This window comes from Oncorhynchus nerka, linkage group LG20 (assembly GCF_034236695.1).
Source record: "Oncorhynchus nerka isolate Pitt River linkage group LG20, Oner_Uvic_2.0, whole genome shotgun sequence".
Taxonomy (NCBI): domain Eukaryota; kingdom Metazoa; phylum Chordata; class Actinopteri; order Salmoniformes; family Salmonidae; genus Oncorhynchus; species Oncorhynchus nerka.
The window spans coordinates 24,170,753-24,198,034 of NC_088415.1; the positions used below are offsets into that span (position 1 = coordinate 24,170,753).

General features: G+C 43.3%; 1 protein-coding gene across 7 annotated transcripts; it reads right to left on the reverse strand.

Moving 5' to 3' along the window:
• LOC115102114 (calcium-responsive transactivator-like) lies at positions 1–26,358 on the reverse strand. Of its 7 annotated transcripts, none has more exons than XM_029621708.2 (11): positions 25,865–26,358; positions 20,694–20,770; positions 8,736–8,820; positions 8,398–8,542; positions 7,490–7,729; positions 6,337–6,498; positions 3,886–3,987; positions 3,202–3,294; positions 2,848–2,967; positions 2,484–2,670; positions 1–2,324 (listed from the first exon to the last, which is right to left on the reverse strand). In XM_029621708.2, exons 1-11 carry the CDS (start codon positions 25,931–25,933, stop codon positions 2,231–2,233), a joined length of 1,374 nt encoding a protein of 457 aa, XP_029477568.1. In that variant the 5' UTR covers positions 25,934–26,358; the 3' UTR covers positions 1–2,230. The 7 variants fall into 7 exon arrangements, with proteins under 7 accessions (XP_029477568.1, XP_029477564.1, XP_029477565.1 ...); XM_029621704.2 differs by having other exon boundaries at positions 22,739–26,356; XM_029621710.2 differs by having other exon boundaries at positions 2,214–2,324; positions 2,543–2,670; positions 25,865–26,357.
• Between the last annotated feature and the right edge of the window lie 924 nt (positions 26,359–27,282).

Below are 27,282 nucleotides of genomic sequence, written 5' to 3' on the forward strand. Positions count from 1 at the left end.
TCTTTTTACAAAATCTCTTTATTGTACTTTGTCAATAAATAATAAGGCAATGTGTTTGTGTGACAAACTGATTTGACAATTGTCTTCTATAACACTAAGGCCTTACCCCCGAACTTGATCTATGATCACGTCAAATATAGTCAATTGAGCAAGACAAATGGCAAACTTTTTAGTTGCTGCAAACCAAATATGTCAGTATGTCATATGCACTCACAGACATACGCTATGACTACATCAATTTCGTAAGAACGTAATTTAAAAAAATGAAAAATCCATTCATATGGGCTAAGACAGTTGAAGCAAAATCCAAACCCAATTGCCAACAATAATACTTTGGGTTATGTATTCAACAAGACACAAGGCTAATAAGACTTTCATTTTTGTACTCTAATAGGCTATAGACTCAAAAATGTGTGGTAGCACACAGAAAATCTAATTACAAGCCTACTGATAATATCACTCTGCTCCAATGACTGACTGTATTGCTCGTATTGAAAAGGTGTTGTACCGATTGCCAAACACATTCTTCTGTTTGGAAATCATTTCTTAGAAACAACTTGAATGACATGATAAATAAAAGTGCATTACAGAGAATGAAACAGAATAATAAATACTGAAACATCTGATAATTAAATACAATTAATTGATAAATAAATATAGGATGGAAAAAGTTCCAATATACCATATAAAAGTTAAATGATTTAGCTTATTTAAAAAAACACTTCGTTAAAAAATAGAAAGGCAATCAGACCAAATTTAAGAATGAACAAAAGGGGTTGATCATGGACATGGATTTTCCATACTGTATTATGTGATGAGATTATGATGGTGTTGATACACTATATATACAAAAGTATGTGGACCCCATCAAATTAGTGGATTCAGCTATTTTAGCCACACCCGTTGCTGACAGGTGTATAAAGTAGAGTACACAGCCATGCAATCTACATACACAAACATCGGCAGTAGAATGGCCTTACTGAAGAGCCCAGTGACTTTCAACGTGGCACCGTCATAGGATGCCCCCTTTCTAGCAAGTCAGTTTGTGAAATTTCGGCCCTGCTAGAGCTGCCCCGGTGAACTGTAAGTGCTGTTATTGTGAAGTGGAAACGTCTAGGAGTAACAACGGCTCAGCCGCGAAGTAGTAGGCCACATGAGCTCACAGAACGGGACTGACAGAAGCTGAAGTTGCAACACTCACTACTGAGTTCCAAACTGCCTCTGGAAGCAACGTCAGCACAATAACTGTTCATCGGGAGCTTCATGAAATTGGTTTCCATGGTTGAGCAGCCGCACACAAGCCTAAGATCAACATGTGCAATGCAAAGCGTCGGCTGGAGTGGTATAAAGCTCACCGCCATTGGACTCTGGAGCAGTGGAAACACGTTCTCTGGAGTGATGAATCACGCTTGACCATCTGGCAGTCTGTTCGATGAGCAGATGTCCACATACTTTTGGCAATGTAGTGTAGTTGATGCACACTTGTCAATTCACCAGCTATTGTGTCTATTACCTTACTAAAACATTGGTTCTTCTTACACAAAGAGAGTGTTAACACAAAACAGTCGGTCACACCACACACTGACCTACACAACTTCACAGATTAAAAAAAAACAACCTGAAGACAGGTTGAACACCACCGACAAGCCCCATTTTCACCTTAATCAAAGTACACTTATCAAGAGTCAACTCTAAGTTATTCTCTACACTGAATAATAGATGCTGATTGTATGATATTAGATCAATCTTATGTAAATGTGAACAACCTAATTGGCGCATTTCCAATTACATTCTTAAAGAGAGGATAGCACTTGTATTGTGCACCCTGTGAAAGACAAAGACAGAAAGGGAGGATATGAGGAGCCAGGTAGAGGCTGATAGAGGTCACAGACCAAGGAAGGAAGACATTTAGAGGCAGGTTTAAAATTTCACATGAGTTTAAAACACATATAGTGCCCATGTTAATATAATAATACTATTGAGGATGCCCCGATTTGTTACCAGATACCCCCCTAATTCAAAGCCTCTTATAGAGGGTGAGGAGAGAAAGCAGAGATGAGAGGTGCTTCATACAGGATCTCCTGAACCAGTTAACCTCTACTCAGCTAGAAAATAGTGAACAAGCGGACAATGGAGCTGATATTCTAGCCTTCTAATCTGTCTCTCAGCAAACTAAAAGGATTCAGAGCTTAATCTAACTAATTTACTCAGACTGGTTTACACATGACTGTTAAGGGGCATTCACAGAACTGTTCCCTTGCCTAACCTGTCCACCAGTTTGCCCAGGAGGTGGTGCCTTATTGCTGGTAGTTTCCATATTGACCCTAAGGGAGTGGGAGGTAGAAAAGAAAACACAAATCTTTAGTCATTTCAGGTCAGCGTGAGATGGGGAATACTTTCGATCATTAATACTTTCTCATGATTAAAAGCAACCCATGGGCATCGCCATTGTGGTAATTTGCGGTGTGAGTTGCCCAATTTACCCAATGTTTGGTTGGACAGCACCGTCCTCCTCAAAACGTGGGGTCAGGGGTAGCTGTACCTGTTCGTAAGCGTAGGGCCTCTGTGTCTGTGCCCCAGGGGCAGCCTGGGAGGAGCGGTAGGAGCTATACTGCTGGCCCTGACCCTGCTGGTACTGGGAGTACTGGGACGACGCACCCTGACCTGGACCTGGAGACCAAATCAGTCAGTCAACCAAGTATTCAATCACTCTGACAGATGTAACAGTAAAACAATCATCTTCTCAAAATACCAATTTACTGATTTAATGTTAAATTCCCAACCATCTGCATCAACATGTCCATAGCAAAACATGGGCAAGTGCACACCTGTGTGTGTGTTCCTTACCATAGCCCTGTTGCTGTGTGCTGTAGCCCTGCTGTGAGGGGTACTGTTGTTGGCTGAAGGGCTGCTGCTGACCTGAGCCATGCTGGTACTGGGCTTGCTGCTGACTGTACTGGGAGTTGCCTGGGGGTCAGAAGTAGGGATGTAACTTCTTCAAGATTGACTTCAGACTTGTATTAAGCGGATTGTAGTTCCTCGTGGACAGATGCACATAACATAAATAGTAATCAAGCATCTGCTATATTTTACTTCTGGGTGTCTGAGATTAGGCCTAGTGTGGCAGATAGCTAGCAGCTACAATACTATCACAACCTTTATGCTTATTAGGCATGAGTCTGATGTGGTTTGGGAACATACCTCCTTCGTAGTAGTGCTGTGAGGACTCGTCAAAGGGCCTCTCATAGCCCTGTTCGCCGTAGGACGACTGTTGGTAGGAGTACTCGGCATGACCTGGAGTGGGCAGGAATGAGCACGTGCCAAAACCACTCTATTATAAACAATGTGGGTCCTCACACATATGCTAGAGAGCTTGGTCCTCTCACAGTTCATAAAGCTTATACATACATAGGTGTGCACCCATAAGATGACAAGAGCACAAACAGACATTTGCCGTGCCTCGGACACTCAAATAAAAACTCACATTTAAACAAAGCACACACAAACACCCTACAATCAGTTGGGGCTTTGGGAAATCTCTGGGACCAACTGCAAGTTTAGGTACACCAAAGGGGAACACTATTAACAGAGACACACTAGGAGGTAACAGTTCTGGGACCAACCTTTGCACTTTGCCATAACAATCATAATCCATCCATATTATGACCGTACAAAAGACTCCCATTAAACTCCCACAAGAAGATAAAGAAAAGACAAGAAGCCAGAGGATTGATTTATTGAGTTCAGCGCTGAAGACAGGGCAGTGGGATAACACAGACGGGAAGGCATGTATATGTGTGTGTATGTGTGTGATTGAGATGTCTGAAAGGTGTGTATGTGTTTGGAGTGGTTGTGTGTGTGAGGGTCAAGGCTCTGAATGATTACCATCGGGGTAATACTGCTGGTTTATGGGCTCACTGGAGCTCTGAGTGTGTCCATACTGCTCTCCGTAGAACTCGTCTTGTCCCATGTACTGCAGTGCACATCCTGCAAGACAGGCGACACCAGGATTGGTTAATCAGCTGGTCCGACCAATGGGGCTCTGTTGGTGACTAAAGGAGGCTGGGCCAGGACACTTTGGGAGTTGGAGAGTTGGAGGGGAGTGTCTGCGTGTTTGGTTTTACTATCCTTCTGGGGACCAGAAGTCCTCATAAGAATATTAAACAAGGAAAATTCAGACAAGTGTGGACATTTCACCGGTTCCATGAAGGAAAATGACTATTTTAGGCTTGGGGGTTAGAATTAAGGTTAGGAGTTAGGGTTAGGGCTTAAGGGTTAGGTAAAATAGGATTTGTTATTCAATTGTTTGGTCCCCACAAGGATAGTAAAACAAACGTGTGTGTGTGTGTGACCTTAAATCCCCCAAAGTCCCTACAAGGAAGTTAAAACAAGGACAATTCTTCCTTGTGGGGACATTTCCCACATCCCCATGAAGACAAAGGCTATTTTAAGAATAGTGGTTAGGGTTACAATTAGAGTAAGTGATTACTCTAGTTAGGTTTAGGGCTGGGGTTAAGGTTAGGGAAAATAGCTCCCCATGAGGATAGAATAGCAAAATGTGTGTGACTGTGAGAGAGAACGAGAGGCACGAGAGTGAGAGATGCACAATGCGTGCCTGCGTGCATTAGTATGTGCATGAGTGTGTGTCTGTGCGTATGAGAGTGAGGGAGAGGAGAAGTGGCGTCATATGGGTGCTAATGATGTCATGAGAAGCTTTTTTTGTGGTTGAATGACTGAAGTTCAAGTAGAATTAGACTGAATACATGATAGTGTAGGAGGCGGTAAGTAGACTGAAGTCTCTTTGTTGAAACACACGTATTCTGGTTTTCACTTATTTTGTTCCGAAGGATGGCTATTCCCTACTCTATCTGAAATGTGAATTGATAATGTTTGTGTTGGGAAGAAAATGCATCAAAGAACTGAAGGATTTTGGCTGCCATTTGAGTCCAATCATTCTCATTTCAGAATGTTCAGCCCTATCCAAACCATGATCTGAAAAATTATAGATTCCTATGAGAATTAAATTAAATAGGACTTTCTGAAAAGATCAATGACAGAGATGGAAGTTTTCAGAAATCTGAGCGGGTCAATGACATGAGAAAGCAGTGGTGTTGGTGGTGTTATTGGTGGTGTTGGTCTTGGTGGTGTTGTTGGTGGTGGTGTTGGTGGTGTTGTTGGTGGTCTGCAAAAACTACAGATGCCATTCCTTCCTTTTACATCACAAACTACCAACTCAAAAAAATATATTTATTTCTGTTGCCAAATGTATTGCTGGAAATATTGTTATATCTGCAAGATAGAAACTCACAGTCTCGCAAAATATAAATATTCTACAACATATTGATCCTATGACGTAATGCAAAAGGACCATTATCACAGCAGTCAACAGCTAGAGAAGAAAGCATCTTCCATGGCAAAAGAAAGTCTTATTAATTTCCCATTGATAAATATCCATTGTCAGAGATGAACTATACACCGGCAACAATTTGCCACAAAAAAAGTCTGACAGTGTTAGAAAGACAATCTCCAAGCGTGATATCCGACAATACAATACCCAATATCACCAGACACAGTCGAGAGAAGTGCCTTAGCAACAACCATTCGACCAATCAGAGGATGGCTTGTGAGCTGGTCACTTAACCCAACTCGGAGTCAGAACAATACAGTCCATGTAGACAGGACCCAGTGACTGTACCTGGACAAGCTGGGATAAGACCAGGGTAAGTCACAACATACAACCCAGGGCTAGTGACCTCTGTTGCCCTGGAGACAGTGTCTCAGAAATCCAGTACAGACAAGCTACTGACGAGTCTCTGTGAGGAACGTGTCTAGCCCACATCCCACACCAAACAAGGGGATGTTGGGGGACTATTTTTAGGCACATGCTGAAACAGCGTGGGTAAAGTGATTTACAGAGACTGGGACTCCAAGTGACAACAGCCATAAATCTTCAGTCTGCTTCTTCCTAAAGTCATTGGCAGACCATTACCATAGGTCAGATCCTCTAGGCTACACACCTGCGATACCATGGTAACGTACGTGCATCATTGACAGATTACATCCACCCTACATATCATAGTCTGTTTTTAGGCGCACACTTCCTAAACGCCTGCTAACTATTAACATCTCAAAGTTTCACCCCACATCCATGTCCTTTGCATTCACTTTGGCTACATCTTTCACAAGTAATCACCTACACCCAAAACCATACAGCCATCTTCTCCACCGATAGACCACAGTGAGCCACATGCATCCCTGCAGACTTAGCATGCCCCTGCAGCTCTTAACCAAACCGCAGCAGCCTGTAGGAACACAGAGAAAGACATGGTCACCTACCCTGCTGTGTGGGTCGGTAAGTCCCCATGGGCCTCTGGCTCACCATACTGTTGCCTTGTCCGCTCTGCCCCAACATGCCCATAGCAGTCTGTTGGCCCTGGTAGTGCTGCTGCCCGGCCCCAGTCTGGGACGACGGGTAATGAGGCTGCTGCATCATGGAGACTAGAGGATGGTGGGGGGAAGGGCCGTTATACATCAACACACACACCCAATGTCAACATCATCATCGTCTTCATTATTGTCATCATCATTCATAACCAGAACAGAAATTGGGGGAGGAAATCTCTGCAGTAAATGCAAAAGAAGCCAGAGAGGGGTCAGTGCATAAAACAGAGATAAATACACATTGACAACCAGGGAGACGAGGGAGACTGCAGGGATGCATGTCAGGGGTTAGAGGTCAGGAGAGGAGAGCCTGAAGCAGGGTGGTGACTGGGATTGGGGACGATACTAGACTCCAGAGGGAGGAAGGGGATGCCTAACAGTCTGATGAACTGAATATGTTTGGATCTTCTTGTCGTTCATACGGGACAATGCGATATTCAGAGGTTATGGATTGTGAAGTTCAAGCGTATAAAGACTAGAGAAGGTTTTCTAAAAGCTAGGGAAGAGAAGGGAGGTTATAGAGAACGATGTGGAAGAGTTGTGGAGGTGGAATACCTTCAGGGTTCCCTGGATCAGTCAATCATTCACTGGTGTCCTGTCTAAATCAATACAATCGTCATTTTCTAGAATCCTCAGAGAGAGCACAACTCCCTATCGCTCCCTCCCTCTCTTTGCCCTGCTGAGAGCTAGGCCAAAACTACAACCTCACTCAAACTCCAGAATACACTCCACTCTCAGATTCACATCTGTTCATCCTCTCAGCTTCCCTTTCTCCTTGATCATCCCCCCTTCCCCTCCAGAGCTCTGACATTTACTGTAGTGGGGGCTGGCCAATCACACTCCCTGAGCAAGGAGTGGACTCGTCATTCACTAGTAACGTACTTAGCAACAAGACTCACTAGAGGCAAGCAAAATAGAACAGCCAAATTAGAAATCATGTATTTCCAAAGGAATTGTGTTTTCAATTATTGAATATCATTGGCTTTGATGGCTTATTGCTATGCCACTGGTCCTTGGTCTCTGGTTCCTCTGCACCTGGCTGGCTCACCTGGGTTGGACTGCATGTTGAGGTTGCTGCGGGAGGAGGAAGAAGAGGAAGAACCGTAGCCTGGGCTTGGGCCAGGCCCCTGGATCATGCTGCCCTGGGAAGAGGGGGGCACGGGGTGGCTGTAGCCCAAGGCTGAGCTGTGGGTGCTGGCCGGCAGGCTGAGGGACGTGGAGGAGGGCCCAGCCGACTGTGTCTGATCCGCATGCTGCTGCTGCTGCTGCATGGGAGCATGGCTGGGGCCTGACAACACACTGAGCAGTCAAAGCAGCCGGACCCTCAGGCACACGTAATGCCACCATGGCCACAGGCACCATGGAAACGCAACACATTCAGTTCATCGCTACACCACAGGAGGCTCGTGTAGGACTAAATTAAGAGGTTTGGGGTGCTGGGATTATGCAGAGACACTTAACGAGAGAAGAATTAGTGGAAACCAGGAGGGACAGATTGACAAGAGGAAAAAGACCTGTATGGATACATAAAGGTGCATCTCAATAGTCTAAAGTGGCTTCCTCTCCATTTTTCCATTCCTTAATGTGCAATACCATGAGAGAACTGGCCAGGTGAAAGTAAATGCACAGTTAGCATCTGCCAAATTGCATCCATTTATCCTGTCTTAAGGGATCAGTGCAGCTGAAGAAGATTATGAAGATATTAGAATAAGAAGCCACTTTAAACTATCAATATGCACCCATAAAATGATGTCTGCAGAGATGAGAAGACTTGAGATCCGAGATGCTGCCAAGCTATAGGGGGTGAATTGGAGGGTCAGACAGACAGACCATGCAGCAGACAGTCAGTTGAGCAGAGAAACCAGCAGTGAGATTGTACACACGTACAGACAAAGGTGTGTGAGTGTGTGTGGATGGAGGTGTGTGTGTGTTCGTGTGTGGAGATGGGGGTCTCACCATTGCTCATCTGACTCTGCATCATGGAGGGGGGGGGCAGGCCAGGTGTCATGGCGTCGTTGAGGTTGCTCTGGGAGTGTATGGGCCCACTGCCCCCGTTCTGCCCCATCCCTCCAGGACCCATACTCCCCATGGGGGTAGGAGGCTGGCAAAAAAGATAGAAAGGAGAGATGTGAATTTACATCTCTCGAGAATTGTGTTACAGAAAAATAACAGCTCTAAGGGTGAGGGAGGAAGAAAGACATTAAAAGAGAGGTGTGTGGTGAGAGAAATTGAGAGATAACGAGAGAGAGAGAGAGAAAGAAATTACTAAATTGCGTAACTCCATGCAGACTTACCGCAGGTAACAGTGACTGCATGTTCTGATTAGAATCTGCTATCGTGGCCAGATAGACCAGGTTTCTGTGAAGAATCTGCTGATACCTATCAAAGCACAGAGAGACTTTAACATAATGACTATCATTAACCTGTGATATACTATCTTCATGCTTAAAACATCTTCATCCAAGTATACATCTGCTTTGACTGGAAACCTGACGTTGAATTACGTTTTGTCGGGTAGAAATGAGCGTTTCAATCAGGAAAGTTTCCTCTCACGATCTCTACAAGCCAGAATGTTGAATAAAATGCCATTTTAAAGTACTTTACCGTTTGTCCGCGCGGTTGGTCCTTTTGGTTGTAGGAATGTGAGACAATATATCCACAGGAAAGTATAACTACATCAACTTTCAAAGCGCTGATAGGGCGTTCAGATTTCTATCACCTGAAGCATGTGTACAAGATAAACATGCATCCACAGAAACATGCATACTTTCTTGACCTCTTGCATGTGTTTACAAGGTTCTGCGCATTATTCAAATGATAGACAGTTCAAATGCCTTGTTTAATTTTTCTGTAGATGTTATGTATGTATGTGTATGTATACCGTGTACAGTAAGTATATGTATACATATGTACAGTACCAGTAAAAAGTTCGGACACACCTACTCATTCAAGGGTTTTTCTTTATTTTTATTATTTTCTAATTTGCAGAATAATAGTGAAAACATAAAAACTATTCAATAACACATGGAATAACACAACCTTTAACTGGTTGTATACATATATATACATATATATATATATATATATATATATACATATATATATATATATATATATATATATATATATATGTGTATATATATATATATATATATGTGTATACATTATATATATATATATATATATATATGTATACATTATATATATATATATGTATACATTATATATATATATATGTATACATTATATATATATATATATATATATATATATATATATATATATATATATATATGTATATATACATATATATGTGTGTATATATATATACATGTATATATGTATGTATGTATGTATGTATGTATGTGGTGACCCGTCATTCATTTATAATTATTTTTGGGGCGGCTTGCCTGTTTTGCATGTTATTTTGGAATTAATACGTGTCACATAGTGCTTTCTGTGGTGGGGCAAGCCAGCAGAAAATACGGAGCATTACGCCATGATTGGCTCAGTGTTTGTCACTCATGGGGACATTACGTCACTGCCAAGTCTAAGGGTAGATGTAAAAAATTCTAGCACCTTGGGTGCTGCCATAAAGTTACATTAGAAGTGCCTATCCAAGAAGGCTCAAGGTCATTGGCCACAGATAAAATTATGTCAAATCACGTTATATCTACAGTAGCTTTGACATCATACTTTCAAAATCTTAGCTAGCAGTCATCAACATGAATAAAGTCGACAATCTACTGGCAAATAATGTTTCATCCTTGAAGAGAAAAACTGAAGAGAAATCATAGATAAAACGTATCGGTGGTCATTGGCCATTGGACATAAACATTACAGAACAAGTTGGAAATCACAAATTCAAAATGATAAACATTCAACATTGGGCATTCTGTCAATGAAGCATGATTTGTATCGTGCTCAAAACAACTGTTAACACAGAACTGCGAAAATGTGACTTCTATGAGTTCAAGACAACTGGGAAGCCAGGAATACACAAGCTTCGACTGGGAAATTGTAAATCAGGCCTCTTTTGAGAGCTGCGACCTAAAGATCAATGACATTGTCATGACTCAACCATATTTTTTTCAGTGTTCCCAGTTGTTTTGAAAGCACCATGAATCCAGAGAATGCCAGACTTTGATGATACAATTGTGGCGCCTTCCTGTTCAAGTGAGAACACCAGAACAAGGTGAGTCCAAAAATGTATTGTATGCTACTGCATAAATTATGTAATATGCCAGGGAGATATGTATACTGTAGCTAAGAATGTAATACTAAGTGTATGTTGTGTAGTAAGATGTTAGTAGCTCATGTGCCTCACCCAAATAATTTAATTACGCCTACTGTTCTGACTTGGTGGTGCACATGTAGCCTTTAACCTGTTTTAGAGAAATGTAAACATAGAATATTGTAAGAGCTTTCATTGTCTGCTTATATGCCCCTTGATAATGGCAGTAAATGAGGCTGAATGAACTGAACTGTTTTGCTGCCAGACAAGGCACCACTGATAGCCAGGTGGAGCAGTGGTAAGACTTTGGGACTGCTGTTGGGACAGCTTTAAGTAGGCCCTAACCGTTTGTGGGCCCAACATGTCGATTCCTATATTGTTTAGTGTTGTATTGTGGAGTGGCTTTGCTCGCATGCATCCAACTTTCTTTTTTTTCCCCCACCAAGATTTACATACTAAAATCGCCAATGCATGTATGTACAGTTGAAGTCGGAAGTTTACATACACTTAAGTTGGAGTCATTAAAACTCGTTTTTCAACCACTCCACAAATTGCTTGTCAACAAACTATAGTTTTGGCAAGTCGGGTAGAACATCTAATTTGTGCATGACACAAGTAATCTTTCCAACAATTGTTTACAGACAGATTATTTCACTGTATCACAATTCCAGTGGGTCAGGAGTTTACATACACTAAGTTGACTGTGCCTTTAAACAGCTTGGAAAATTCCAGAAAATTATGTCATGGCTTTAGAAGCTTCTGATGGGCTAATTGACATCATTTGAGTCAATTGGAGGTGTACCTGTGGATGTATTTCTGGGTCTACCTTCAAACTCAGTGCCTCTTTGCTTGACATCATGGGAAAATCAAAAGAAATCAGCCAAGACCTCAGAAAAAATATTATACACTTCCACAAGTCTGGTTCATCCTTGGGAGAAATGTCCAAATGCCTGAAGGTACCACATTCATCTGTACAAACAACAGTACACAAGTATAAACACCATTGGACCACGCAGCCGTCATACAGCTCAGGAAGGAGACGTGTTCTGTCTCCTAGAGATTAACGTACTTTGGTGCAAATCAATCCCAGAACAACAGCAAAGGACCTTGTTTGTGGAGATACTTTTGTGCCTGTTTCCTCCAGTATCTATATCCACAGTAAAACAAGTCCTATATCGACATAACCTGAAAGGCCGCTCAGCAAGGAAGAAGCCACTGCTCCAAAACCACCATAAAAAAAGCCAGACTACGGTTTGGGAGACAAAGAACTGCAAATGGGGACAAATATCATAATTTTTGGATAAATGTCCTCTGGTCTGATGAAACAAAAATAGAACTGTTTGGCCATAATGACAATCGTTATGTTTGGAGGAAAAAGGGGGAGGCTTGCAAGCCGAAGAACACCATCCCAACCGTGAAGCACGGGGGTGGCAGCATCATGTTGTGGGGGTGCTTCGCTGCAGGAGGGACTGGTTCACTTCACAAAATAGACGGCATCATGAGGAGGGAAAATTATGTGGATATATTGAAGCAACATCTCAAGACATCAATCAGGAAGCTAAAGCTTGGTCGTAAATGGGTCTTCCAAATGGACAATGATCCCAAGCATATTTCCAAAGTTGTGGAAAATGGCTGAAGGACAACAAAGTCAAGGTATTGGAGTGGCCATCACAAGCCCTGACCTTATCCTGTAGAAAATTTGTGGGCAGAACTGAAAGAGCGTGTGCGAGCAAAAAGGCCTACAAACCTGACTCAGTTTCACCAGCTCTGTCAGGAAGAATGGGACAAAATTCACAAAACCTATTGTGGGAAGCTTGTGGAAGTCTACCCTAAACATTTCACCTAAGTTAAACAATTTAAAGGCAATGCTACCAAATATTAATTGAATGTATCTAAACTTCTGACCCACTAGGAATGTGATGAAAAAAAACCTGAAATAAATCATTCTCTCTACTATTATTCTGACATTTCACATTCATAAAATAAAGTGGTGATCCTAACTGACCTAAAACAGGGATTTTTTTACTAGGGTTAAATGTCAGGAATTGTGAAAAACTGAGATTAAATGTATTTGGCTAAGGTGTATGTAAACTTCCAACTTCAACTGTATGTGTATATGTACAGTGCATTCGAAAAGTATTCAGACCCCGTGACTTTTTCCACATTTTGTTACATTACAGCCTTATTCTTAAGTTAATTCACAAAAAATATATAATCTTCAAACTACACACAATACCCCATAATGTCAAAATGAAAACAGGTTTTCAGAATGTTTGAACATTTATTAAAAATAGAAAACAGAAATACCTTATTTACATACTGTACCGTTCAAAAGGTTGGGGTCACTTAGAAATGTCCTTGTTTTTTAAAGAAAAACTATTTTTTTGTCCATTAAAATAGAATCAAATTAATCAGTGTAGACATTGGTAATGTTGTAAATGACTATTGTAGCTGGAAACGGCAGATTTTTTTATGGAATATCTACATAGGCGTACAGAGGCCCATTATCAGCAACCATCACTCCTGTGTTCCAATGGCACGTTGTGTTAGCTTATCCAAGTTTATCATTTTAAAAAGCTAATTGATCATTAGAAAACACTTTTGCAATTATGTTAGCACAGCTGAAATCTGTTGTTCTGATTAAAGAAGCAATACAACTGGCCTTCTTTAGACTAGTTGAATGTCTGGAGCATCAGCATTTGTGGGTTCGATTACAGACTCAAAATGGCCAGAAACAAATAACTTTCTTCTGAAACTCATCAGTCTATTCTTGTTCTGAGAAAGGAAGGCTATTCCATGCGAGAAATTGCCAAGAAACTGAAGATCTTGTACAACGCTGTGTACTAATCCCTTCACAGAACAGCACAAACTGGCGCTAACCAGAATAGAAAGAGGAGTGGGAAGCCCTGGTGCACAACTGAGCAAGAGGACAAGTACATTAGAGTGTCTAGTTTGAGAAACAGACACCTCACAAGTCCTCAACTGGCAGCTTCATTAAATAGTACCCGCAAAACACCAGTCTCAACTTTAACAGTGAAGAGGCGACTCCGGGATGCTGGCCTTCTAGGCAGAGTTGCAAAGAAAAAGCCATATCTCAGACTGGCCAATAAAAATAAAAGATTAAGATGGGTGAAAGAACACAGACACTGGACAAAGGAACTCATCCCGGAGTCGCCTCTTCACTGTTGACGTTAAGACTGTGGTACCACCTATGGTAAATTCAATTGATTGGACATGATTTGGAAAGGCACACACCTGTCTATATAAGGTCCCACAGTTTACAGTGCATGTCAGAGCAATTGTCCATAGAGCTCCAAGACAGGATTGTGTCGAGGCACAGATCTGGGGAAGGGTACCAAAATAATTCTGCAGCATTGAAGGTCCCCAAGAACACAGTTGCCTCCATCATTCTTAAATGGAAGAAGTTTGGAACCATCAAGACTGTTCTTGGAGCTGGCCGCCTGAAAACTGAGTAATAGGGGGAGAAGGGCCTTGGTCAGGGAGGTGACCAAGAACCAGAAGGACAACCATCTCTGCAGCAGTCCACCAATCAGGCCTTTATGGTAGAGTGGCCAGACGGAAGCCACTCCTCAGTAAAAGGCACATGACAGACCACTTGGAGTTTGCCAAAAGGCACCTTAAGGACCCTCAGATCATGAGAAACAAGATTATCTGGTCTGATGAAACCAAGATTTTCAGCGGCAGGGACTGGGAGACTAGTCAAGATCGAGGGAAAGATGAACGGGGCAAAGTACAGAGAAATCCTTGATGAAAACCTGCTCCAGAGCACTCAGGACATCAGACTGGGTTGAAGGTTCACAACAACCCTACGCACACAGCCAAGAAAATGCAAGAGCGGCTTTGGGACAAGAGAGAGAGAGAGAGAGACCTGAAAATATCGAGAGAGAGACCTGAAAATAGCTGGGCAGCAAAGCTCCCCATCCAACCTGACAGAGCTTGAGAGGATCTGCAGAGAAGAATGGGAGAAACCCCTCAAATACTGGTGTTCCAAGCTTGTCGAGTCATACCCAAGAAGACTCGAGGCTGTAATCTCTTCCATAGGTGCTTCAACAAAGTAATGAGTAAAGGGTCTGAGTACTTATGTAAATGTGATATAAGTTTTGTGTTGTTAAAAAATTTGCAAAAAATTCTAAAAAGCTGTTTTTGCATTGTCATCACAGGGTATTGTGTGTACATTTATAAAGGGGAAAAAACTATTTTATCAATTTTACAATAAGACTAACGTAACAACATGTGAAAAAAGTCAAGGGGTTTGAATACTTTTCTAAATGCATGTATATATATATATATATATATATATATATATATATATATATATATATATATGTAGTGCCTTGCAAAAGTATTCATCCCCTTTCGTGTTTTTCTTATTTTTATAACCTGTAATTTAAATGCATTTTTACTTGGAATTCATGTGATGGACATACACAAAATAGTCCAAACTGGTAAAGTGAAATGAAAAATAACTAACGGAAAAGGGGTGCATGCATATGTATTCACCCCCTTTGCTATGAAGCCCCTAAATAAGATCTGGTGCAACCAATTACCTTCAGAAGTAATTTAATTAGTTAAATAATGTCCACCTGTGTGCAAACTAAGTGTCACATGATCTGTCACATCATCTCAATATACACTGCTCAAAAAAATAATGGGAACACTTAAACAACACAATGTAACTCCAATCACACTTCTGTGAAATCAAACTGTCCACTTAGGAAGCAACACTGATTGACAATACATTTCACATGCTGTTGTGCAAATGGAATAGACAACAGGTGGAAATTATAGGCAATTAGCAAGACACCCCCAATAAAGGAGTGGTTCTGCAGGTGGTGACCACAGACCACTTCTCAGTTCCTATGCTTCCTGGCTGATGTTTTGGTCACTTTTGAATGCTGGCGGTGCTTTCACTCTAGTGGTAGCATGAGACGGAGTCTACAACCCACACAAGTGGCTCAGGTAGTGCAGCTCATCCACAGCTCATTGCTGTGTCTGTCAGCGTAGTGTCCAGAGCATGGAGGCGCTACCAGGAGACAGGCCAGTACATCAGGAGACGTGGAGGAGGCCGTAGGAGGGCAACAACCCAGCAGCAAGACCGCTACCTCCGCCTTTGTGCAAGGAGGAGCAGGAGGAGCACTACCAGAGCCCTGCAAAATGACCTCCAGCAGGCCACAAATGTGCATGTGTCTGCTCAAACGGTCAGAAACAGACTCCATGAGGGTGGTATGAGGGCCCGACGTCCACAGGTGGGGGTTGTGCTTACAGCCCAACACCGTGCAGGACGTTTGGCATTTTCCAGAGAACACCAAGATTGGCAAATTCGCCACTGGCGCCCTGTGCTCTTCACAGATGAAAGCAGGTTCACACTGAGCACATGTGACAGACGTGACAGTCTGGAGACGCCGTGGAGAACGTTCTGCTGCCTGCAACATCCTCCAGCATGACCGGTTTGGGGGTGGGTCAGTCATGGTGTGGGGTGGCATTTCTTTGGGGGGCCGCACAGCCCTCCATGTGCTTGCCAGAGGTAGCCTGACTGCCATTAGGTACCGAGATGAGATCCTCAGACCCCTTGTGAGACCATATGCTGGTGTGGTTGGCCCTGGGTTCCTCCTAATGCAAGACAATGCTAGACCTCATGTGGGTGGAGTGTGTCAGCAGTTCCTGCAAGAGGAAGGCATTGAGGCTATGGACTGGCCCGCACGTTCCCCAGACCTGAATCCAATTGAGCACATCTGGGACATCATGTCTCGCTCCATCCACCGACACCACGTTGCACCACAGACTGTCCAGGAGTTGGCGGATGCTTTAGTCCAGGTCTGGGAGGAGATCCCTCAGGAAACCATCCGCCACCTCATCAGGAGCATGCCCAGGCATTGTAGGGAAGTCATACAGGCACGTGGAGGCCACACACACTACTGAGTCTCATTTTGACTTGTTTTAAGGACATTACATCAAAGTTGGATCAGCCTGTAGTGTGGTTTTCCACTTAAATTTTTGAGTGTGACTCCAAATCCAGACCTCCATGGGTTGATAAATTTGATTTCCATTGATAAATTGTGTGATTTTGTTGTCAGCACATTCAACTATGTAAAGAAAAAAGTATTTAATAAGAATATTTCATTCATTCAGATCTAGGATGTGTTATTTTAGTGTTCCCTTTATTTTTTTTGAGCAGTGTATATACACCTGTTCTGAAAGGCCCCAGAGTCTAAGCAAGGGGCACCACCAAGCAAGTTGCACCATGAAGACCATGGCGCTCTCCAAACAGGTCAGGGACACCATGAAGACCATGGCGCTCTCCAAACAGGTCAGGGACACCATGAAGACCATGGCGCTCTCCAAACAGGTCAGGGACACCATGAAGACCATGGCGCTCTCCAAACAGGTCAGGGACACCATGAAGACCATGGAGCTCTCCAAACAGGTCAGGGACACCATGAAGACCATGGCGCTCTCCAAACAGGTCAGGGACACCATGAAGACCATGGCGCTCTCCAAACAGGTCAGGGACACCATGAAGACCATGGCGCTCTCCAAACAGGTCAGGGACACCATGAAGACCATGGCGCTCTCCAAACAGGTCAGGGACACCATGAAGACCATGGCGCTCTCCAAACAGGTCAGGGACACCATGAAGACCATGGCGCTCTCAAACAGGTCAGGGACACCATGAAGACCATGGCGCTCTCCAAACAGGTCAGGGACACCATGAAGACCATGGAGCTCTCCAAACAGGTCAGGGACACCATGAAGACCATGGCGCTCTCCAAACAGGTCAGGGACACCATGAAGACCATGGCGCTCTCCAAACAGGTCAGGGACACCATGAAGACCATGGCGCTCTCCAAACAGGTCAGGGACACCATGAAGACCAAGGAGCTCTCCAAACAGGTCAGGGACACCATGAAGACCATGGCGCTCTCCAAACAGGTCAGGGACACCATGAAGACCATGGCGCTCTCCAAACAGGTCAGGGACACCATGAAGACCATGGCGCTCTCCAAACAGGTCAGGGACACCATGAAGACCATGGCGCTCTCCAAACAGGTCAGGGACACCATGAAGACCATGGCGCTCTCCAAACAGGTCAGGGACACCATGAAGACCATGGCGCTCTCCAAACAGGTCAGGGACACCATGAAGACCATGGAGCTCTCCAAACAGGTCAGGGACACCATGAAGACCATGGAGCTCTCCAAACAGGTCAGGGACACCATGAAGACCATGGCGCTCTCCAAACAGGTCAGGGACACCATGAAGACCATGGCGCTCTCCAAACAGGTCAGGGACACCATGAAGACCATGGCGCTCTCCAAACAGGTCAGGGACACCATGAAGACCATGGCGCTCTCCAAACAGGTCAGGGACACCATGAAGACCATGGCGCTCTCCAAACAGGTCAGGGACACCATGAAGACCAAGGAGCTCTCCAAACAGGTCAGGGACACCATGAAGACCATGGAGCTCTCCAAACAGGTCAGGGACACCATGAAGACCATGGAGCTCTCCAAACAGGTCAGGGACACCATGAAGACCATGGAGCTCTCCAAACAGGTCAGGGACACCATGAAGACCATGGAGCTCTCCAAACAGGTCAGGGACACCATGAAGACCATGGAGCTCTCCAAACAGGTCAGGGACACCATGAAGACCATGGAGCTCTCCAAACAGGTCAGAGACACCATGAAGACCATGGAGCTCTCCAAACAGGTCAGGGACACCATGAAGACCATGGAGCTCTCCAAACAGGTCAGGGACACCATGAAGACCATGGAGCTCTCCAAACAGGTCAGGGACACCATGAAGACCATGGAGCTCTCCAAACAGGTCAGGGACACCATGAAGACCATGGAGCTCTCCAAACAGGTCAGGGACACCATGAAGACCATGGAGCTCTCCAAACAGGTCAGGGACACCATGAAGACCATGGAGCTCTCCAAACAGGTCAGGGACACCATGAAGACCAAGGAGCTCTCCAAACAGGTCAGGGACAAAGTTGTGGAGAAATACAGATTGGGATTGGGTTATAAAAAAATATCTGAAACTTTGAACATCCCACGGAGCACCATGAAATTAATTATTTAAAAAATGGAAAGAATATGGCACCACAACAAACCTGCCAATAGAGGGACGCCCACCAAAACTCACGGACCAGGCAAGGAGAGGCAACAAACAGAAACATTTTAAGCCGTACACTCCACAGAGCTGGGCTTTACAAAAGAGTGGCCAGAAAAAAAGCCATTGCTTAAAGAAAAAAATAAGCAAACACGTTTGGTGTTCACCAAAAGGCATGTGGGAGACTCCCCAAACATATGGAAGAAGGTACTATGATCAGATGAGACTAAAATTGAGCTTTTTGTCTGGCACAAACCCAACACCTCATCACCCCGAGGACACCATCCCCACAGTGAAAGATGGTGGTGGCAGCATCATGCTGTGGGGATGTTTTTCATCGGCAGGAACTGGTCAGAACTGAAGGAATGGTGTATGGCGCTAAATACAGGGAAATTATTGACAGAGTCAACATTAATCAGGAAACAGACAAAGACTGAGACAAGAACAGTCAGCACATGGGAACAAAAATGACAAACGACAATTAATGCTGAAGCAGGGAACAGAGTGGGGCACCAGACAGATATAGGGGAGGTAATGACAGAGGTGATTGAGTCCAGGTGAGTCCAATAATTGCTGATGCGTGTGACAGGGGGAAGGCAGGTGTGCGTAATGATGGTGGCAGGAGTGAGTAAAACTGGGAAGCCTGGTGCCTTCAAGCACCAGGGAGGGGGAGCTGGATTAGGCGTGACAGTACCCCCCCCCCCCTTCTTGGGGCACCACCCGGCGTCCCACCTGGGCGAGCCTGACAGGCCTGCCGCTGAGGCGTGGGAACCCAGTGATCCGTCTGAGGCATAGCAGCCTGGCGAGCCGGCTGGACATAAATCCCTGACGATCCGGCTGAGGCCTGACGTAGGATGGGTGCCTCCCGAGCCAACCAGGGCAAGAAACCTCTCTAGCCAGCTAGGGCGTGACAGGCCGACGAGCTGGCTTAGGCACCCCCGGGTCCATTGGTGGCGGCCCCCGGACCCAACGTCACCACCAACCGGAAAGCCAGCACTCCCCGAAGCTTCGTTTGGGGGCTTCAGCATTCTGTAAAGACCGACGCCAGAGATAAGAAGCAGGTACCGGGAGTTAACATTTAATAAGGAAACAGACAATGACCAAGACAAGAACAGCGTCAGCACACGGGTACAAAACGACAAACGGCAATTCATGTTGAAGCAGGGAACCAGACAGATATAGGGGAGGTTTTGACAGAGGTGATTGAGTCAAGGTGAGTCCAATAATCGCTGATGCGCGTGACGGGGGAAAGGCAGGTGTGCGTAATGATGGTGACAGGAGTGTGTAATGTGGGGAGCCTGGCACAAGGCGCCAGGGAGGGGGAGTGGGAACAGGCGTGACAGGTATGTGTATGTATATATGTAATTGTATGTATGTATATTATTTACTGCTCTAGGGATATAATTACTGTGTGGATAACCTTGTTTATTATGATGTATTGATTTTTATCTTTAATTTTGTTCACTTTTTATGTGATGCGCACAGCAGAAATCCCCGGAAGAACAATTATCACTGAATTATCACAGTTAATTATTGTATTGTTTGTTTATGAGTCAATTAATCCCATAAGGGATGGGTCGCCAACTGGCGATTTGACGCGAAAATAAAAAGTAATTCATTCATTCATCAGAACTTTGAAAAGTTTATGTAATTATACTTTCCTGTGGATATATTTTCTCACATTCCTACCGCCAAAAGTACCAACCGCACGGACAACCGGTAAAGTATGTTAAAACTTTCCTGATGCAAACACTCATTTCTGCCCAAAGTGGAATTCAATGCAATTCAACATCGAGTTTCCCGGCAAACATCTGCTATACAGTAACCTATAACATGCATATGTGCACAACAGTAGGCCTATGAAGACAGATGTGACACCTACTGTGTGCATTCTGCTGTTTTTCCTTTGTTCTGGTAATCCATTATACATTGTATCAGATGGTGATTTTCATCCAGCATCTTTGGGAGGTAAAAAAAAAGGTAACACCTCACTTGACACACAGCATCATAACACGTTATGACACGGTGATAACATGCCATAATATGTCATAACAGCTGGCATAACCTGTTATAATATGGTCATAACACTGTCATGACACACACATAATATATATATATATATATATACACACAGTAGTGGCCAAAGTTTTGAGAATGACACAAATATTAATTTTCACCTCAGTTTGTATGATGGCAATTTGCATATACTCCAGAATGTTATGTGATCAGATGAATTGTGATCAGATGAATTGCAATTAATTAATGAATCCCCAAAAAACATTTCCACTGCATTTCAGCCCCGCCACAAAAGGACCAGCTGACATCATGTCAGTGATTCTCTTGTTAACACAGGTGTGAGTGTTGACGAGGACAGGGCTGGAGATCACTCTGTCATGCTGATTGAGTTTGAATAACAGACTGGAAGCTTCTAAGGGAGGGTGGTGCTTGGAATCATTGTTCTTCCTCTGTCAACCATGGTTACCTTCAAGGAAACATGTGCCATCATCATTGCTTTGCACAAAAAGGGCTTCACATGCAAGGATATTGCTGCCAGTAAGATTGCACCTAAATCAACCATTTATCGGATCATAAAGAACTTCAAGGAGAGCGGTTCAATTGATGTGAAGAAGGCTTCAGGGCACCCAAGAAAGTCCAGCAAGCACCAGGACCGTCTCCTAAAGTTGATTCAGCTGCGGGATAGGGGCACCACCAGTACAGAGCTTGCTCAGGAATGGCAGCAGGCAGGTGTGAGTGCATCTGCACGCACAGTGAGGCAAAGACTTGTAGGATGGCCTAGTGTCAAGAAGGGCAGCAAAGAAGCCACTTCTCTCCAGGAAAAACATCAGGGACAGACTGATATTCTGCAAAAGGTACAGGGATTGGACTGCTGAGGACTGGGGTAAAGTCATTTTCTCTGATGAATCCCCTCTCCGATTGTTTGGGGCATCCGGAAAAAAGCTTGTCCTGAGAAGACAAGGTGAGCGCTACCATCAGTCCTGTGTCATGCCAACAGTAAAGCATCATGAGACCATTTATGTGTACCAAGGGAGTGGGCTCACTCACAATTTTGCCTAAGAACACAGCCATGAGTAAAGAATGGTACCAACACATCCTCCGAGAGCAACTTCTCCCAACCATCCAGGAACAGTTTGGTGATGAACAATGGCTTTTCCAGCATGATGGAGCACCTTGCCATAAGGCAAAAGTGATAACTAAGTGGCTCGGGGAACAAAACATCGATATTTTGGGTCCATGGCCAGGAAACTCCCCAGACCTTAATCCCATTGAAAACTTGTGGTCAATCCTCAAGAGGCGGGTGGACAAACAGAAACCCACCAATTTGGACAAACTCTCATTGATTATGCAAGAATGGGCTGCCATCAGTCAGGATGTGGCCCACAAGTTAATTGACAGCATGCCAGGACGGATTGCAGAGGTCTTGAAAAAGAATGGTCAACACTGCAAATATTGACTCTTTGCATCAACTTCATGTAATTGTCAATAAAAGCCTTTGACACTTACGAAATGCTTGTAATAATAGTTTAGTATTCCATAGTAACATCTGACAAAAATATCTAAAGACACTGAAGCAGCAAACTTTGTGGAAATTAATATTTGTGTCATTCTCAAGACTTTTGGCCACGACTGTATATATATATATATATATATATATGCAATTCAACATCGAGTTTCCCGGCAAACATCTGCTATACAGTAACCTATAACATGCATATGTGCACAACATAGACATATTTTATGGCTGGTTATGACACCTACATAATAGTGTAAAAACCCACAAAACCTATCACACAAGGCAAAACATTCCATTACACCATAGCCTACTTTTCAACAGTCTGTTTATGCTGTTTAACATTTTGTTAATTATCATTGCAATTGCTCACACATTGTTGTCAGACATGCACCTACCCCAATGCTCTGTTGCTGATGACTGGGATAAATGCCGGAGCAGATGTTAGGAGTGTGTATTGGAGGTGAAGTCAGGTGCAGGAGAGCAGAGTGTAGTGAACAGGCACACTTTTTATTCCGGTCAAAATGACAGCACAAAGTAACATATATAATATGCCGAAAACACAGAACATAGACAAAAAGTAATGCGAGTAACAATATCCACAATATCAAAATACACGTAACACAAACAATTCTACACAAAGACATGATGGGGAACAGAGGAATAAATACATATGAATTGATTGGGGAATGAAAACCAGGTGTGCAGGGAACAAGACAAAACAAATGTATACGTGAAAAATGGATGGCTAGAAAGCCAAATTAGAGGAACCGACTTCGGCGGAAGTCGTGACAGCAGATGTCAGGAGAAGGACAAGGCACCCTCTTCTTGACTGATGACTGATATAAGGGCTTGTACGTGATAGGCCTATCTGGCTTATATGATTATGGTCAAAAAGAGTATATTATTAGTCCAAGTAAAGTGACACAGGATGGTTATAATTCTTCTTGACAGTGTCAAAGTTAATTAAAATATGATGAAAAAAAACATGACTGTACAACACCAAAGGACTTGAGAAACAAACTTTCAAACCAAAGGAAACTTCTTGGCAGGGAATACAATTATTTGAATAAATGACACCTACACTATTATGTAAGTGTCAGAACCAGCCATAAGATAACGCAATATACACTACATGACCAAAAGTATGTGGACACCTACTTGTCGAACATTTCATTCCAAAATCATGGGTATTAATATGGAGTTGGCTTGCCCTTTGCAGCTATAACAGCCTCCACTCTTCTGGGAAGGCTTTCTACTAGATGCTGGAACATTACTGTGGGGACTTGTTTCCATTCAGCCACAAGAGCATTAGTGAGGTCGGACACCGATGTTGGGCAATTAGGCCTGGCTCGCAGTCTGCGTTCCAATTCATCCCAAAGGTGTTTGAAGGGGTTGAGGTCAGGGCTCTGTGCAGGCCAGTCAAGTTCTTCCACATTGATTTCGACAAACCATTTATGTATGGACCTCGCTTTGGGCATGGGGGCATTGTCATGCTGAAACAGGAAAGGTCCTTCCCCAAACTGTTGCCACAAAGTTGGAAGCACAGAATCGGCTAGAATGTCATTGTATGCTGTAGAATTAAGATTTCCCTTCACTGGAACTAAGGGGCCTAGCACGAACCATGAAAAACAGCCCCAGACCATTATCCCTCATCCACCAAACTTTACAGTTGCATTGGGGGAGGTAGTGTTCTCCTGGCGTCCACCAAACCCAGATTTGTTCGCCGGACTGCCAGATGGTGAAGAGTGATTAATCACTCCAGATGCTCCAGAGTCCAATGGTGGCGGGCTTTACACCACTCCGGCAGACGTTTTGCATTGCGCATGGTGATCTTAGGCTTGTGTGCAGCTGCTCGGCCATGGAAACCCATTTCATGAAGCTCCCGACTAACAGTTATTTTGCTGATATTGCTTCCAGAGGCAGTTTGGAACTCAGTAGTGAGTGTTGCAACCGAGGACAGACAATTTATACATTCTATGCACTTCTGCACTCGGCAGACCCATTCTGTGAGCTTGTGTGGCCTACCACTTCGCGGCTGAGCCGTTGATGCTCCTAGATGTTTCCACTTCACAATAACTGCACTTACAGTTGGCTGGAGCAGCTCTAGCAGGGCAGAAATTGGCGGACTGACATGTTGGGAAGGTGGCATCATATCACGGTGCCAGGTTAAAAGTCCCTGAGCTCTCCAGTAAGGCCATTCTACTGCCATTGTTTGACTATGGAGATTGCATGGCTGTGTACTCGATTTTATACACCTGTCAGCAACAGGTGTGGCTGAAATACCTGAATCCACTGGGTGTCCACATACTTTTGTATATATAGTGTATGTCACAACAGGTGTAAATATATGGGTCATGACCATATTATGACAGGTTATGACAAGTTATGTCAGCTATTATGACATGTTATGATCGTGTCATGACACTGGGTGTCAAGTAAAGTGTTACCAAAAAAAACGTTAGAGTAGTTTACTATAATGTCACTACACTATAATAAATTGTCCTGATTTTAAATTTTCTTGCTGAACACAATTATCTGGGTCGGATGTTTTTCATGGAGCATCATTAACGTCGCAGAAGAGACTGTTTCAGTGGAACGGAGCCATTGTTTGTTTTTTTCCCTGCAACTCAAGTCTTTCATTATCTTCAGCCAATCATAACATTCCGTCATCAGTGACAAAAAAAACCAGAGTGAATTAGAAAGGAGAACCTGTGCTGTCCTCTATTAACTACGGTACGCATATCCAAATTAAGCGCTCTAACCGTGTTTGGTTAAAATACTTCCAGATGCCCTAAAACATTTGAAAGCCACCCTAAATTAATGCAATGCCTGCCTCATTCCCTCTCGGTTTAACAAAGGTCCAAGGATGTTGCTGCACGTAGGCTCAAAACTGTCCCGTAATCCACACACCTTCCACGAATCACTCTCTGTCGCCACTGTCAGACTATCCGTTCATCGAGTGCACGTGCCTCTTACCACTCAGTGGCTGTCCAAATAATTATCACTAGTCTACTCTCACGTCTCTGTCAAGGCTTGCTATTTTTGGTAACAATTTGGAGTATGGTTTTCAAAAGAAACAATATTGATCCAAGAAAAAAATCACTCGCAACAGTTCACAAAAAAATCCTATGAAGGGCATGCACCAGAATAAGCACTATTTCAGTCAGACTCGGGACAAACTTGCATATTTTTCTAGGATGTTTATGCTCTATTATTAGACAACATTGATGTTTTAACGCATAACATAGTAGCCGTTATGTAAGCTTACATAGAAAGGCACACTGAAGTTTTAGGGGGCAACGGAAACAACAACAAAAAGTAGCCTTTGAGTAATGTCAATCTGTTTTAATAGTGTCATTATCATCCCCTCGCTGTTTGCCTCGCTCTACTGTACCAGTTGCCTTCTCTGTGCTGATGTTCACTACTTTCCCACCATTGACACTGACTGACTATGCAAGCTCTCAAGTCGACAAAATATGTCATATTTGACGACGTAATGGAGCAAAAAGAAATAGCATTACCTTTTGTATAGTTTGTTGTGTCACCTCCCCTTTGCTCCTTGGGCGCGCCGATGAAAATGCAACCGACATTGTGATATTAGGAAATGGAAAAAATGAAAAGCCTATTTGTATTGTAATATGTAGCTTATATCTAGCGCGCAGCCCTCTATAACATAGTTGCCCTCTATAACATAGTTAGGTTTCCCATTTTATGAAAATCATAGGGGTGTGTGAACCCCTGGATTACACCAAAATGAAAAGAAATTACGAATAAACAACAATATTCTCCTGGACGCAAATTGATAGTTTACTATACATTTGGTGATGTTGCAAAGATGGAGAGTTCCATAATGTCTATGAAAAGATTCGCCTTGATCGAGACGCTCACTCAGTAATTTTTTGGTATAAACCAGACATAGGCTGCAGGCTGCAGTAGATTTTTTCTCACAGTAGTAGGGTCGTCCCTAGTTATCACAGCCACAAAGTCCTAAACCCCGCCTATTTCTACAATTTGTCTTCTTAAAATGTGATTTTAAACATAACCCTAACCTTAAATTAAGAGCAAAAAGCAAATTTTTGTTTTCATAAATGTTTACAATATAGCCAGACAACCCAGTAGTAGAGGCAAAGACAGTACAGTAAGAAGACCACAGAGAGAAGAGGTAACCCAGACACGTCACATGGCTATAAAGCTGAAGGAAGCATCCGTTAGAACGTTCTCACCACCAAATATGGTAGTGAGTTTACTGTTCATTTTTATTGTTTATTTCACTTGTGTATATTATCTACCTCACTTACTTTGGCAATGTTAACACATGTTCCCCATGCCAATAAAATATCGCGTTGTTAAGAAGGAATGAATTTAGTTTGTACACACGCGCACTTCACAGACGTGTCGAGCCCTAACGGAAATATGCAAATACATGCTACAACGCGCCAATAGGATTTCACCAGCTAGTACTTGGCTTTTCCGCCCTCCTTGCGTGTTCCGTTCACAATGCTTAATTTGCGCCCACTGTGAACGACACAGATGAACTATCTTGGCTTAGTTATATCTTTGCTAAAACTGCTTCTCCTTCTCCCATCACACTTGTAGTCGATGTCATGGCAACGTTGGATAGCTAAACTACTTCGTAAAAACACGAAATCGGGTCCTTTCGCGCCGAATTTCGCAGGTGCAGGGCCCAAATTCATAAAACCTTAAGAAGAAATTTCTTGTTAACTGCCATTTTTTCTTAACTATATACTTAAGAAGAAAGTTAAGCAAATGTGCAATTCCTCCAAAAGGTTTTTTGACATTTTCGTGCTCTATTTCATATGTTTATACTTAAACAAAAAAATAAGAAGTATTTTAATAAAACAAAGTTATTGGAAATGTTCTTAATTCCAAGATAGCTAAACCCTTGTTTTAAACTCAGGGTAGTGAGAGAAAAAAGCTC